Source organism: Urtica dioica, chromosome 1 (assembly GCF_054948205.1).
Source record: "Urtica dioica subsp. dioica isolate 48M chromosome 1, U.dioica_male_clone48M_v1_H2, whole genome shotgun sequence".
Classification (NCBI taxonomy): Eukaryota; Viridiplantae; Streptophyta; class Magnoliopsida; order Rosales; family Urticaceae; genus Urtica; species Urtica dioica.
Window position 1 is genome coordinate 2,036,586 of NC_142756.1, and position 12,671 is coordinate 2,049,256.

General features: G+C 35.6%; 3 protein-coding genes across 3 annotated transcripts; 1 reads left to right on the plus strand and 2 right to left on the minus strand.

The window, feature by feature from the left end:
* Positions 1–233: 233 nt before the first annotated feature.
* On the minus strand, positions 234–2,094 carry LOC149406220 (cryptic loci regulator). Its single transcript, XM_089621450.1, has 2 exons — positions 1,586–2,094; positions 234–872 (listed from the first exon to the last, which is right to left on the minus strand). Exons 1-2 carry the CDS (start codon positions 1,967–1,969, stop codon positions 705–707), a joined length of 552 nt encoding a protein of 183 aa, XP_089477576.1. The 5' UTR covers positions 1,970–2,094; the 3' UTR covers positions 234–704.
* Positions 2,095–3,628: 1,534 nt separating this feature from the next.
* LOC149406221 (Pseudouridine synthase family protein) lies at positions 3,629–6,418 on the plus strand. Its single transcript, XM_089621509.1, has 8 exons — positions 3,629–4,539; positions 4,669–4,724; positions 5,095–5,256; positions 5,367–5,477; positions 5,735–5,844; positions 5,929–6,012; positions 6,111–6,148; positions 6,235–6,418. Exons 1-8 carry the CDS (start codon positions 3,660–3,662, stop codon positions 6,303–6,305), a joined length of 1,512 nt encoding a protein of 503 aa, XP_089477635.1. The 5' UTR covers positions 3,629–3,659; the 3' UTR covers positions 6,306–6,418.
* Positions 6,419–6,527: 109 nt separating this feature from the next.
* Positions 6,528–10,504, minus strand: LOC149406222 (uncharacterized). Its single transcript, XM_089621597.1, has 15 exons — positions 10,183–10,504; positions 9,613–9,781; positions 9,400–9,511; positions 9,148–9,303; positions 8,961–9,065; positions 8,674–8,757; positions 8,471–8,586; positions 8,247–8,348; positions 8,051–8,164; positions 7,699–7,755; positions 7,544–7,610; positions 7,148–7,201; positions 6,980–7,054; positions 6,845–6,880; positions 6,528–6,771 (listed from the first exon to the last, which is right to left on the minus strand). The coding sequence occupies exons 2-15, from the start codon at positions 9,630–9,632 to the stop codon at positions 6,658–6,660; spliced, it is 1,212 nt and encodes a 403-aa protein (XP_089477723.1). The 5' UTR covers positions 9,633–9,781; positions 10,183–10,504; the 3' UTR covers positions 6,528–6,657.
* Between the last annotated feature and the right edge of the window lie 2,167 nt (positions 10,505–12,671).

The window sequence follows — 12,671 nt, forward strand, 5'->3', positions numbered from 1 at the left end:
GTTGTATATGAACTAAAGACCTACTTCTCTACCCTGATTTCACTTTAATCAGTTGTCAATAAGTCATGTTCAATCATAAAAAAAAAAAAAAAAAAAATTAATAAAAAAAAATCATATTCAATCAAGTTGTTAAAGACAGGATATCTCCACAAATCAACTTACTAAACCTTATATCTCAGCTATAGGTTGGAAAGAAGACCTTAATTTCTCTCATCTTAACACTGCAATGAACGTGGCAAACAAAACTCGAACTTTATTGAGAAAAAATAAATCAACACAAACAGGCTGTTTTAGACAATTATAGATATACACACCCAAGTACTAGATGCAAGAGAAGGGAGATTTTTTTCTTCTTTTTTTGGGGGGGAATTACATCACAGCACAAAGCTTTGTTAATAAGAAGAACAGTGAAATTCGCACACAATTCACTCACGCTCACGACCCTCTCACTATAACAAAAAGGTTAGGTTAAATGATTAATTACAGAGCTTCTCACTTAAAAAAAAAAAAAAAAAAAACTGGCTAGAAAGGAAAATCACGACTCTACACGACAAGAAAATACACTTTTTAGATTTTCTTAAAAGCTTAAGCACCGACATCGTTTCAGTAAGTACAAGGATCATGGTGACAATGGCAGTGGAAGACCCGAATCCATAAAATTTCATTTAAGAGCATAGGGAATTATTGCCGATAAGTAAAATAACTCACTGGTCACAAAGAGAAGCTAAAAGCTTCCGCGGCGAAGCTGGCAATGCCCATATCGGTAGATCGATAAGAGACAGATATTCCTCTTCCTCTTGGGAATCGCACATCGCTTCCACTATATCGCATAGTGTTGAAGCATCTCTGATGATAGCTTCCTGTGCTTCAATCTTCATATGGAGAAAGATTCAATCATCAGAGAGAGTTTCTGTATAAACACTAAAAAATTTCCAACTTGCATTGAAACTAAAGATAGCCATTTTTCCATGTTTCAACTCCTTATCTTGGACTAAAAAAAGGGTCTTTTAGCTATATAACCATTTGATTTATAGCGTTTTGTATACTAGCCAATATTTTGTAAATTTTCTGTAAATAGTCCTCTCAACTTATTTACGATACTAAAAAAGACAAAAAAAAGCTCAAAATAGGGGGGAATTTTTGTTTGGTATTTTTGTTTTTTAGTGCCGTAACTAAGTTGAAGGGTCTATTTACAAAAGGTTGACTATTTAGCAATTCTTAGACTTTCGGTGACTTATTTGACTAATTTTTTGCTTAAAAAACCTAAGCTGTACATAGCTTCAGAAAACAGAAGGGAAAAAAAAGTATAATTTTTTTCTCTCTTTTTTTTGTGGAATCTCCAATTTTCAAGAAACGATGTGCAACTAACTAAACACACAAATAAAATCCTCTGTGTTTATCAATAATTAACAATGACAGCCTAACATAAGGAATCCTGATTTTTTTTTTTTAGATTTTCTCCTAATTCCAGCTCAATAGAACCCTAAATTGCGTAGTTTTCCCCAATTCAAAACTCTCGAACACCCTAGTGAACAAAATCCCAATTTCCAATTTCTCCAGTAACCTAACCTAATTTTTTTAGTACCTGCAAGAGAAGTTCGTCGAGAACCGAACCGCCATCGGATTTCATCTCCATAGCTCGAAGCGACGGAGGAGAATCGTCCAGCGAAGACGAGGAAGCCGACGACGGAGAAGGACGGAGGTGAATCGCATTTTCTTCCATAGCACGCAAGGCGTTCGATAAAAACTCCCATTGTTGGATCTCTTTCCGGTACTGGTCTCTCAGTCTCACCAGCGCTTTCCTCTTCCTGTCCGTGCGGTTCTCGGCGAGTTCGTCATCGGGCCGATCCGGTTGAGGCTCGAGAGTGTGTCTCTTTCTCCGTTTGTAGACGAATCCGTCGTCGTTGCAGAGCTCCCACTCGCCGCCCTCCCATGGCGTCGTCGTCGGCGTTGTCGTCGTCGATTCCATGGGAGAGAGAACCAGAAAAATGAGTTTTTTCGGTTCTAGAGAAATGGAAGTGAAGAGAGAGCGAGTGAAGTCTTGTGTTTTGATTTGAGAGAGAGAGAGGTTTAAAAGTGAGGTGTTAAATTTAATGGAAATAAGGTGTCACATAGTTATATAATTGGAAATGGTTTTGTTTCGAAAAAAAAAATGGAAATGGTTTTGCAAGAAAACATAAGAAATAATAGAGTTATCTTCTGATAAAAATAATAATGAGTTCTCTTTGGATTATAATATATATTCTCTTATATAAAAAAAATAAAAAATAATATTCTCTGAAATTGGGCCAAATCATTGCTCCAAAAAAAAAAAAAAAACTAACCTCTAAATTATGACAAATTTTTTAATTAATATGACGGCTATTCGAAAATATTGTATGTGTTAGATTAATTGCAAAGAATTATATCCCATAATTTGTAATAAAGATAATAAGAAACATAAGATTATTCACTCTCATTTTCATAATCTCCCTTCTAATTTCAAAGTTTATAAATTTATTTGAAGAACTCTAATATCCAAACTTGAAAGGAAAATTTACATAAATATTACTATTTCAACACCATTTTACCCAAATTAATTATAAAATAACTATTTGCACGTTTATTAATAAATGAATTGTAAAAAAAAACTTTAATATCAATTACGAAATTCTCAAAAATTTATGACTGTCACGAAAACTAAATTCTTTTTCTTTATGTCTTCATCGATTTCTACCATATTCGTCATCGTCATCGCCAGGAAGTTGTCCAAAGCTCACTCTAAAAAAACGTTTATATAGATTTTTTTTTCTTCACAATTACTTATTCTAAATAAAAGGCTCTACGAAAAAATTAAGAAGGACCCTTACCGGATTACCTCGTGGATGTCAAACTTTCTTCTTGAATTTCAGTCTGTCCAATCTAGACGGTCATCCACATAAAGCTTGCCGAGTGGTCCTGAACCCAGACAGGACCGCTCCCAAGCAAGATGGATACCCCTAAGTTGCGACCACTACAAGCTCAACGTCCACGCTTCAATTCCTAAATCTTCAAACTTCTTTGGAGTTGGAGCTGTAATTCGCAACTTTTCTAGACTGGTTATGGCTGCATTGGCTCAAAATCTTTCAGGTAAATTCACAGTCAAAGAAGCTGAAGCTCTCGCTCTCCGCTATGGCTTATCTTAGGCTTTGAAAGTGTTTCTGCCTATCCACTTTGTGGAGTCAGATGCTAAGATCACTGTACAAGCTCTTGAGAAGAAAACTATCTTCAAGAATGAGTTTGGTTTCATTTTGTCGGATGTATCTAGTTTATTGTCTAACTTTCCATTAATAAAGTTGTCTCACATCTATATGGAAGCCAACATGACAGCCCATGGTTTAACAACTTACGCTCTTTCCATAGATGATAAACTCATTTGGTTGGAGGATTACCCTCCTTCGATAGAATCTGTAATTATTCAAGAACGCTGTGATTAATATTAGATTTCTATTTTTCAAAAAAAAAATTTCTCTCGAGTTGCCATTTAAAAAAAAGTAAAAAAAAAAAAAAAAAAAAAAAAAGACAAATATATTATTTATAATAACTCACCCTCAAATTCAATTGGGTTTTATTCTTAAAAAAACGACTACTTCACTAGTGGACCAATTCAATTGGATTTGATTCACAGAACTAAATCAAGTATGAAAAGATCATCACTCTCTCTCACGCAGTCCATGTCTCCACTAATGGCTCGTCCAACACTCACTCTCTCCACTCCAAAACCACACTCTCTTCTTCTTCTTCGTCTTCCTCGCAACTCAACAACAAAACCCAACTCCCAATCCTCTTCGCTCTCGCTCTCTACAAACCACACCAGATTCCCTCTCCAATACGACTTCATAACTCGCCGCCCGACTCAGTCCTCGCTCGACGCCACTCGCCCGCCTCGCCGCCGAGTCAGCCGAGTCGACCCGCCGGAGTCGCCTGAGCCGGACGCGGATTCCGGCTTCGAGAGCTGGGTCGATCGAAAACTCGGCCCCGGAGACTGGTTAGACAAGTCGATGAGGACTTACTTGATGAAGAGAAGGAAGAGAATGTTCGGCGGCGATTCGGACGAAGAGGCTGAGAAGAAGAGCAGAGAGGAAGGGTTCGTGGAGCTGAAGCCGGAAGTGATCGAGTTCGAGAGCCTTCACGCCAGAGAAGAAGAGCTCTTCTTCTACGACGCTCTGGTCTATCCCTGGGATAAGGACAAGCATTACAAGATGGTCTACAAGATGGAGAAGAAGTTTTTCCCCGATCAGAGCCTCGACAAGGCGTTCCTCGAGCCCGGGAACGAGCCTCCATTGCCGAAGAAGAAGGAGAAGAAGACTGACGATGATAAAGGGATGGTCTTTTTTGAAGAGAAGAGTGTTGAGGACGAGGGTGTGATTGAGAAGAAGAGTGTTGGGGATTTCTTCAAGGGGTTGAAGAAAGAGGCGAGCGATGATGTTGAACCGCCGTATCTCTTGACTCGGAGCAGCGAGCTTCCCAGGAGCTGGGATTCGCCCGCTGGGACTGTGGTCTTGATCAACAAGCCCAAAGGTCTGTGTGTGTGTGTGTGTGTGTGTACTTGAATTATTGAATGCATTTTTCGACAATTCATTTGTAAAGGGATTGTCTTTGTGATGATATATGACCTGATATTGATGTTATAGGGTGGTTTGGTTTCAGGTTGGACTTCGTTTACGGTTTGTGGGAAGCTCCGTCGACTCGTCAAAGTGAAAAAGGTTTTTTTATTTTTTATTTTTTGGTTAAAATTTTACAAGATATGTCTAGTTTTAAAGGTTATAGATCACCAAAATTTGACACAGAAAAAAAAATGGGCAAAAGCCTGCAGATTTCGTTGAAAGTCCGACAAAACGAACAAAATCCGGTGGATTTGCTGTTTTAATTTTTTTTTTTTTTTTTAACAGAAATTTTATGGAAGACCAGAGAAAAATGAAATTCGACATCATAAAATTTTCTTTGCTATTCTTGTTATCTGATAATTATATAGACTATCTATAGTTGAAACTAATGAATGGGAAAAACAATTGGTAACGAGGTGAGTGTTTCGGTAACTTAGTCTTTGGGTGTTTGTTGCTTTTGTAATTACAGGTAGGGCACGCCGGGACTCTCGATCCCATGGCAACCGGTTTGTTGATCGTTTGTGTCGGAAAAGCGACTAAGTTGGTTGAAAGGTACCAAGGTATGATCAAGGGATACAGTGGAGTTTTTCGTTTAGGCGAAGCTACTTCGACTTGGGATGCTGATTCGCCGGTTTGTTCATTCGTTTCATCCTTTTTTGTGTTTTTTAAGACACTGTAAATGTCAAGTGTAGTTTTATTTTCTATCGAGTTCGTGTCAACGATCAAGTCTCTTTTATTCAGGTCATTCAGCGCGAACCGTGGGAGCATATCAAGGACGGCGATATAAAGAAAGCCATGAATTCCTTCCGCGGAGAGATTTTGCAAGTGCCTCCGATGTTCTCTGCCATAAAAGTAAGATTTCTGCCATAAATTCGATTTTTCGTTCATAATAATAATAATGGTAATTTTTTACATCTTATTGAAGTAGAAATTTAACGTCCAAAACTTGCGGTTATACACTACTAATATGTAAAAAAAAAATGTGAAGCCGCATTTCTACTAAAAAAAATAAATAAAAAAAAATAATGTGACTTGGACGGAAAGTGTTTTGAATATCAAATAGCCTAGAATTAATAATATAAAATTATTTGTTTGAATTGGTGACTCAGGTCGGGGGTGAAAGAATGTACGAAAAAGCTAGAAGAGGAGAAAGCATGGAGCTTGCTCCGCGACGCGTTTCCATCTTCAAGTTCGACATCGAACGGAGCTTAGATGACAGGTAAAAAGGTTGTGTTTTATATATATATATATATATATACTTGTAACTATAATTTCTTCTTTTCTTTTTTTTTTTTTTTTGCAGGCAAAATTTAATTTTTCGGGTTGTATGCTCTAAAGGGACATACATTAGATCACTGTGTGCAGATTTAGGGAAGGCTCTTGGAAGGTATTCTCTCCTTTAATACCCCGTAGTTTTTCGGTCTTTGATCTTTTTTTTTTTAAATGTAAACACATATAATATTGCTTAATTATAACTATTTGCAGCTGTGCTCATTTAACTGCTCTACGGAGAGATTCGATCGGTATGAGACCTTTTTTCTTCTCAATTGAAGATATGTGAACTATACTTGGCTATCAATATTGCTTATTCTGTTTATCTATTTTGCAGGAGAATACAGTGCAGACGATGCGTGGGAATTCAAAGAGCTCGAAGAGGCCATTGCCAAAAATTATTTTTAGCTGCAAAAATTAGCTCATGGGTACCATTAGAGTAATAACCGCTGGGATCAAAATTATTTTTTACTGGGCCCAGTCACAACACAACACAGATCTATGTTTTTTTTTTTTTTTTTTTTTCTTTTTTTTTTTTTTTTAATGTCTAGAGAGGAATTACAATGTAAAATCGAGTTCTTCATTTCGCATTAATATTTCACTGTAATATTCTGCTACTGAAAATCACTGGGGTCAAAAAAAGTTATAGAATGTGGGGGAAATTCTTTCATAAAGAACACTCATTGTTCACCCCTCACACAAAGATTACTAGGCTTAAATCAGTATATTTCATGGTTGTGCTTAGACTAAAGAACACCCCTTAACGAGCCGTTGAATTTGAGCGTTCGATGCCCTTGGACGCAAAATATTCTTTCTCAGCAGTGGCGATCCGAGCTTGAAACATTTCCCATTCATGTCTACACCTCTCTCTCACCTGATCGCAAAAAAAAAAGGGTAAATGATTTATTTATTTATTATTTAAAAAAAATTAGAGAACAATTGTGTACCCCTTCCCATGGTGCTTTCCCAGCTTCGGCTTTCCCCTGAAAAGGAACGAGCAATCCAGCAGTATTAATTGATAATTATATTGACATTTTAAACATTATTCGATATTTAGTTGAAGATATAAGATCAGCATTTACTTGGTTCCCAAGCGAAGGAACACTTTGATGGACAATCCATTGTGCATCTACAACTCCTATCTTCTCATGAGCAGGCTGTTTTCAATGTAATGGCAAACGGGTTCGGAAACCAGACATCGAAACACTCGGGATTTAATTTAAAATAATAAAAAATGATATCAATCAAACCTCGACGCATTTTCTAAGTGCAAAGTCCAGACCCCACCCGTGGACCAGGTCATTCTGCAGTAAATATTGAGTTGGGATATTTTAGCCAAATTAAAGAAGGGGCAATTAAGCAGTAACCCAATAGCCCACCCTATTTTTGAAAAATAGCTCACGATTCATTTTATTAAGAAAATAGCCCACCAGATTTTAAGTTAATTAAATTAAAGAGGTACCCCACCCTATTTTTGAAAAATAGCTCACGTTTCATTTTATTAAGAAAATAGCCCACCAGATTTTAAGTTAATTAAATTAAAGAGGTAGATGATTGACTAGTTGCAATAAATACTTGATTAAAAAATGTGTTAGAGAGCAACGGTTTAAAGCAATTACATTTATGTTAAGTATTATGTGACAAACCTGAATCATATGCCAGACACAACGCCATGCATTGCGAGAAAAAACAGTCGCCATAATCTCAACAAAACTGCACAACCGGCCATGAAAGAATAAAAAAAAAAGGCTTCTATTAAATTACTACAAACGCAATTTTATTTATTTATTTATTTGCTTACGCTGCACACGGGGGCAAATGAGGATCGGAACACCAACCAGGTTTCTCCTCTGTCTCCCTGTAAGAGTGGAAACCAGAAAAGCATCAATTGAAAGGCGAAAAAAGACATGGGAGGAATATGAAGATGACACAAGAGAAATCTGATGAGAACTTTTAAGTTTAATTAATAAATAATAAGGACAATGCAAGATACCCGGGTTTACGAAAAACCCAAACCAACTCATCCCCTCTAAACGCTTATTTTCAGCTTCTATTTAAGGACTAACTCTTAGTAATACTGATTCTGACCCTGACGATAAACTCATTTTGTTTATTTTGTTGCCTAAAGTCCTATCAAAGTCTATGAGTCTTACTTGTGGACCTCGCTGTTACCTCTCCGCTTTGTCATCTGCCATGTCAACCCGCTGTTCGGTTCCAAACCAGGCTGTGAAATCTCCAAACCATGTTTCCTCACAAGCTTTATATATCTGAAACAAATCAGATCAGATAGGTTCAGGATTCATACAGGTTGTGTTTTGCTCGATAAAGTTGACACTAAACAGCACTTACTCTTCTGCGTTGAAGTGTTCAACACCAAGATCCTCGTCCCATATAAAGATGTACTCATAAGCTGCTACAATATCAGGGTGCAAAAAGCGCTTGGCGTACCACCTTTGACCATGAAAAACACACAGATCTACTCATTTATGATATTCGAGAGTCCATTACCTCCATGAGCCAATACATATCTATGAACCAGAATGGACTAAAAATCTATAGAGCTAATTTCGAACCATTTAGTTTGCTTCGGGACAGAAATGTGGATAGCCCGCTTTGACCACTCAAACTCTTCCCACTCGCTGGCTCTACCGTCGTAGTGAAACAAGACTATGGTGAAATTTTCTGAAAACTGTAAAAAAGAAAAAGAAAAATTCAGTATGAAGGAGTATAATGAGAATTAAGACTAACAAAAACAAATAGTCACGCAAGAACAAACCTTTTTAACTGCAGCGTTAATATTCTTTTTCTGATCATAGCCAACAGTAAAAGTAACAAGATATCTAGGTGTAATGGTCATGTCCTGCAACAACAACATTTTTTTTTAGAAAAAGAACATATTTCGAAAATCTCATATAGAAAGCAGTTTTCTTAAAATCTTTTCTCTGTCTAATAATCTTTTTAAGCACTTGGGCAGCAGAGAATTTCTTCCCAAATTAAAGCTTCATCAGATACAAATCTTGGGTGTTCAAAGATTCATTAAAATCTGAAGATATAGAGGCTTACATCACTGGGTAAACCCCATAATCGACGGAGATAGAGATCCGACTCGGATTCAACTATGCCGGGTGGAAGTCTTTCAGCTCCTCGAGGATTCGTTGGAGCCCAAATCTGCACACATTCAAAAGATTTTTTTTCAGACCCCAAAATCCTAAAAAGAAATTACAAATTTACAGTAAAGTCATAAAAGTGCCTTTGTCTCGTTTAACGAACGTCCACGAGCTGAGCCACGTCGAACACCACTCAAAGACAAGAAAGCATTCAAAATAGCTTGAGATGACAAGCCAGAGTACTTGTCCCCAATATACGTGATGTCAATCGAGGGAAAGAGAGTCGAAGGGAGATTCATCTGCGGAAATTTGATACCAGCTCTTATAACTCTCAACCAACTATGATCGGATATGGAACTAAATCAGAGATCACAAAAGAGAGATAGATCGCAAACGTTAGTCAATGAGAGCGTTGGAAACGACACTCCTAGAAAGAAGCCCAACACGATTCCGATGAAAGTTGTTACGGCTAGCCTCATTGTCTCATTGGGATTTCGCATAGTTCCTCTGCATCCCAAAAAAGAAAAAAAAGAAAATTTAAACATAACAACTTCTCTGCTGATGAAATCCAAAAAACCGGGAACCCCAAAATATCTGTAAAACTATACCCTCTCAATGGAATAGCCATACTGATCGCTGTCTATTCAACTCTGCAATCACGGGTATATCTTTCTAATATCCGAAAGAAAGCAATATTCCATTAAGAATGCAAGCGAGTTCCGCAGCGAATCAGAGCTCAACGAGCTCTCTTCGACAAAGGCAAATCAACGAGCTTAACTGTGAACATTTTACCATATCATCAGTGAAAGAGGCTATCATTGTGATTGAGTTTACTCAAATAATTCCTAATATCACCTAATCCTCAATCTTAGTTTCGATCCAAAAACACAAATATTTTAATCTAAACCTAAACTCAGAAGTGTAACTTTCCTAAAAATGAATCAGCAAAATCTTCTTCTTCTTCTTTTTCTTTGCCAAAAAAATCACTATATCGTAACTCTTAAGATCCGTGTTAAGCATCTAAATGAGGAGATCAAAGCCGTTAAAGAGGAACAAACTAAGGTAGTACTATTTTCACAATTGGATCAACAAAATTCAATCCATTGAATGAAAAAAAAACAAAAAAACAAAAATTATCTACAGTCTGACATTCCTTTGTTTGGAACAATTGAACTTACAGAACCGCACTGATTCGGAGTAACCAAAACACGGCCTTAGCTGGATCTTCAATGAGACTTGGCCAAAAGAAACTCTTTACTAAGGACGGAAAAAGAACACAGAACGATATCCGATTTTTCTCAGATTCGAATTCGAAAGAAGTAGCTTTGCCTTTTCTTCATATTCGAAATTAAATTTTTGTTTTTTAAGTTATACTTTGAGAGTTGAACCACGTCGTTGAAGCGCGATGTTTCTATGCTGTGCGCTGAAGATTTATGTATTGGTGGATTTGCTGTGTAAGATTGGGATTAGATGCAAGAGAGAAGAAGATCTGGCCGTTAATTTTTCAGACTTCGACAGAAACATTTTATATATACTAATCAGTTGAAACTTGAAACTAATGTTTTTCTTTTAATATCATTTGAATCGAAACTAATATCATAGCATATAGCCAATATTTTTGTTAACAAAAAGTTATCAATTAAAAAACTTGTTTTAATCTAAATATATATATGTAATTTTTGGCATACAATTATGATATAAATTTAATTTGCTAATACAATGTACTTTTTGGCACTCAAATATGATATAAATTTAATAATTTCTTAAGTTTATTACGGGTCGAAAATAATTCTAAATAGATACAAAAGGTTTGGCTACTAGTACTTTCTAAATTTTCTTTTATTTCAGTAATACATTCTTGAAAAATTTAATTTTTTTTGTATTCCTCAAAATGGTCATCGCTTCCCTAATATAAAATATAGAATTCCAAACATAGCATGTAGAGCTAGATGCGTACAATGAGTGAATAAATAGCCAATGCATAATTAGTGTGAGTGTAAAAAATATTTGGAGAATTAAAAAAAAAAAAAAAAAAAAATGGCATTCTCGATTATAGAATCTTCTTCACTCGAGAGCTATTAAATAATGAGTGATTTGGCTAAATTGACAATTTAAAGTTAACGATTTGCAAAATAGCCAAAATTTGTCTAAGAATAGAAAATGGCCAAAATGTGCGCTAATAAAAATTCAAAAATAAAATTAATCTTAGGATTAATATTTTTTAAAGTGATAAATTGCTTATAATAATTGTCAAATATTTTAATCTTGGTGTTAAAAATATTTGACATGTAATATTGACTATTTTGCTGAAAATTTAAAATATTAGCTATTTTGCTAATCAATTAGCTTCAAATTGCTATTTTGTACAATATTTCCTTCACTAAATATAATTGTCCGTAAAAGTACTCGGACTCAAGAGCTCCGACATAGTACTACTGACTCGCTTGAGTTTTAGTACTTTTAGGCCTTGTTTGGTATGAAAGGTTAAAAGAGAATGAATGGATTATTTTACAAGAGAAAATAATGAAAAAGGAAATAAAGGATTGAATAATTTCTTAAATATGTTTGGTAGAAAGAAAAAAATATATATTAGATGGATGAATTGTTTATAGGGTATATTTGTAAAAAAAAAAAAATTAACATTTTTCTTCTCCACTTCTCTTCCGAAATTGGAAGGATTACAAATGGCGAACCCATTGAATTGACATGTTGCGTTTTAGACCGATATTATATTGTTAAGTTATGCACTCAAAATTGGATCCTTAAAAGATATTATTAGTTCCCATTGCAAATCGTATTTTTAAAGGAGTGATGAATGAAATTCTGTTTAAACAGAGACAATATGTCACACACAATGTAGAGTCAATGTATGCGACAACTTGTTCTGATGCAAAGATGGATAAATAAATAAACATCGCATAAATAAAATAACACAAGATGTGATAACCCAGTTCGGTGCAACGTTACCTACTCTGTAAGGCAGTGTGTAAGAGTAAAATAATGGACTTATATGAACAATCTCTACATCAATGCATTTTTTTAATACTACTCGTGAATTTCAACTCAGGCTCCCCCTGAATCTGAGTTCCATTCACTTCAACTCTCAAACATTCTCCCGTGTGTTTGGTAGATCTCAATATCGACGCACGTGAACATGGAACCACGCAATTACAGAACCCACTACAATTCTCTCATACTTAATGGATCAGAATATGTGTTTCGAGAATTACATCGCAAACATAACACATTCAATTTTCCAGTCCGCCTATCGTGCATGTCTAGAAACCCTAAAAGTGTGAATGAATGTCTCAAAACTAATAAAGGGTGAAGCGCTTGGATATTATTGTAGTCAAGCAACACATCTAGAAGTTAATCTAGGGTTTCCTTACCCATACACGCGAAGAAAACCAGAGTAGAAAGTCTTCGGTGAATTATTTTGGAAATCCAAAAAACTTCAAAAAAATATAGTTTTGCATACAAAGGCAAAGATGTAACTAAAGTGAATATACAGACAATTTCAACACACAATTTCCCAAAAAAATTATGAATATCTAGTTTTAATAGAGTTGGACTTTAGGATTGTTATTGTCATTAATTACTAAATATATTAAAAAACAATTGAGTAGTAGGAAACAACACAATACTAAATAATATAAAGCACGAGTGG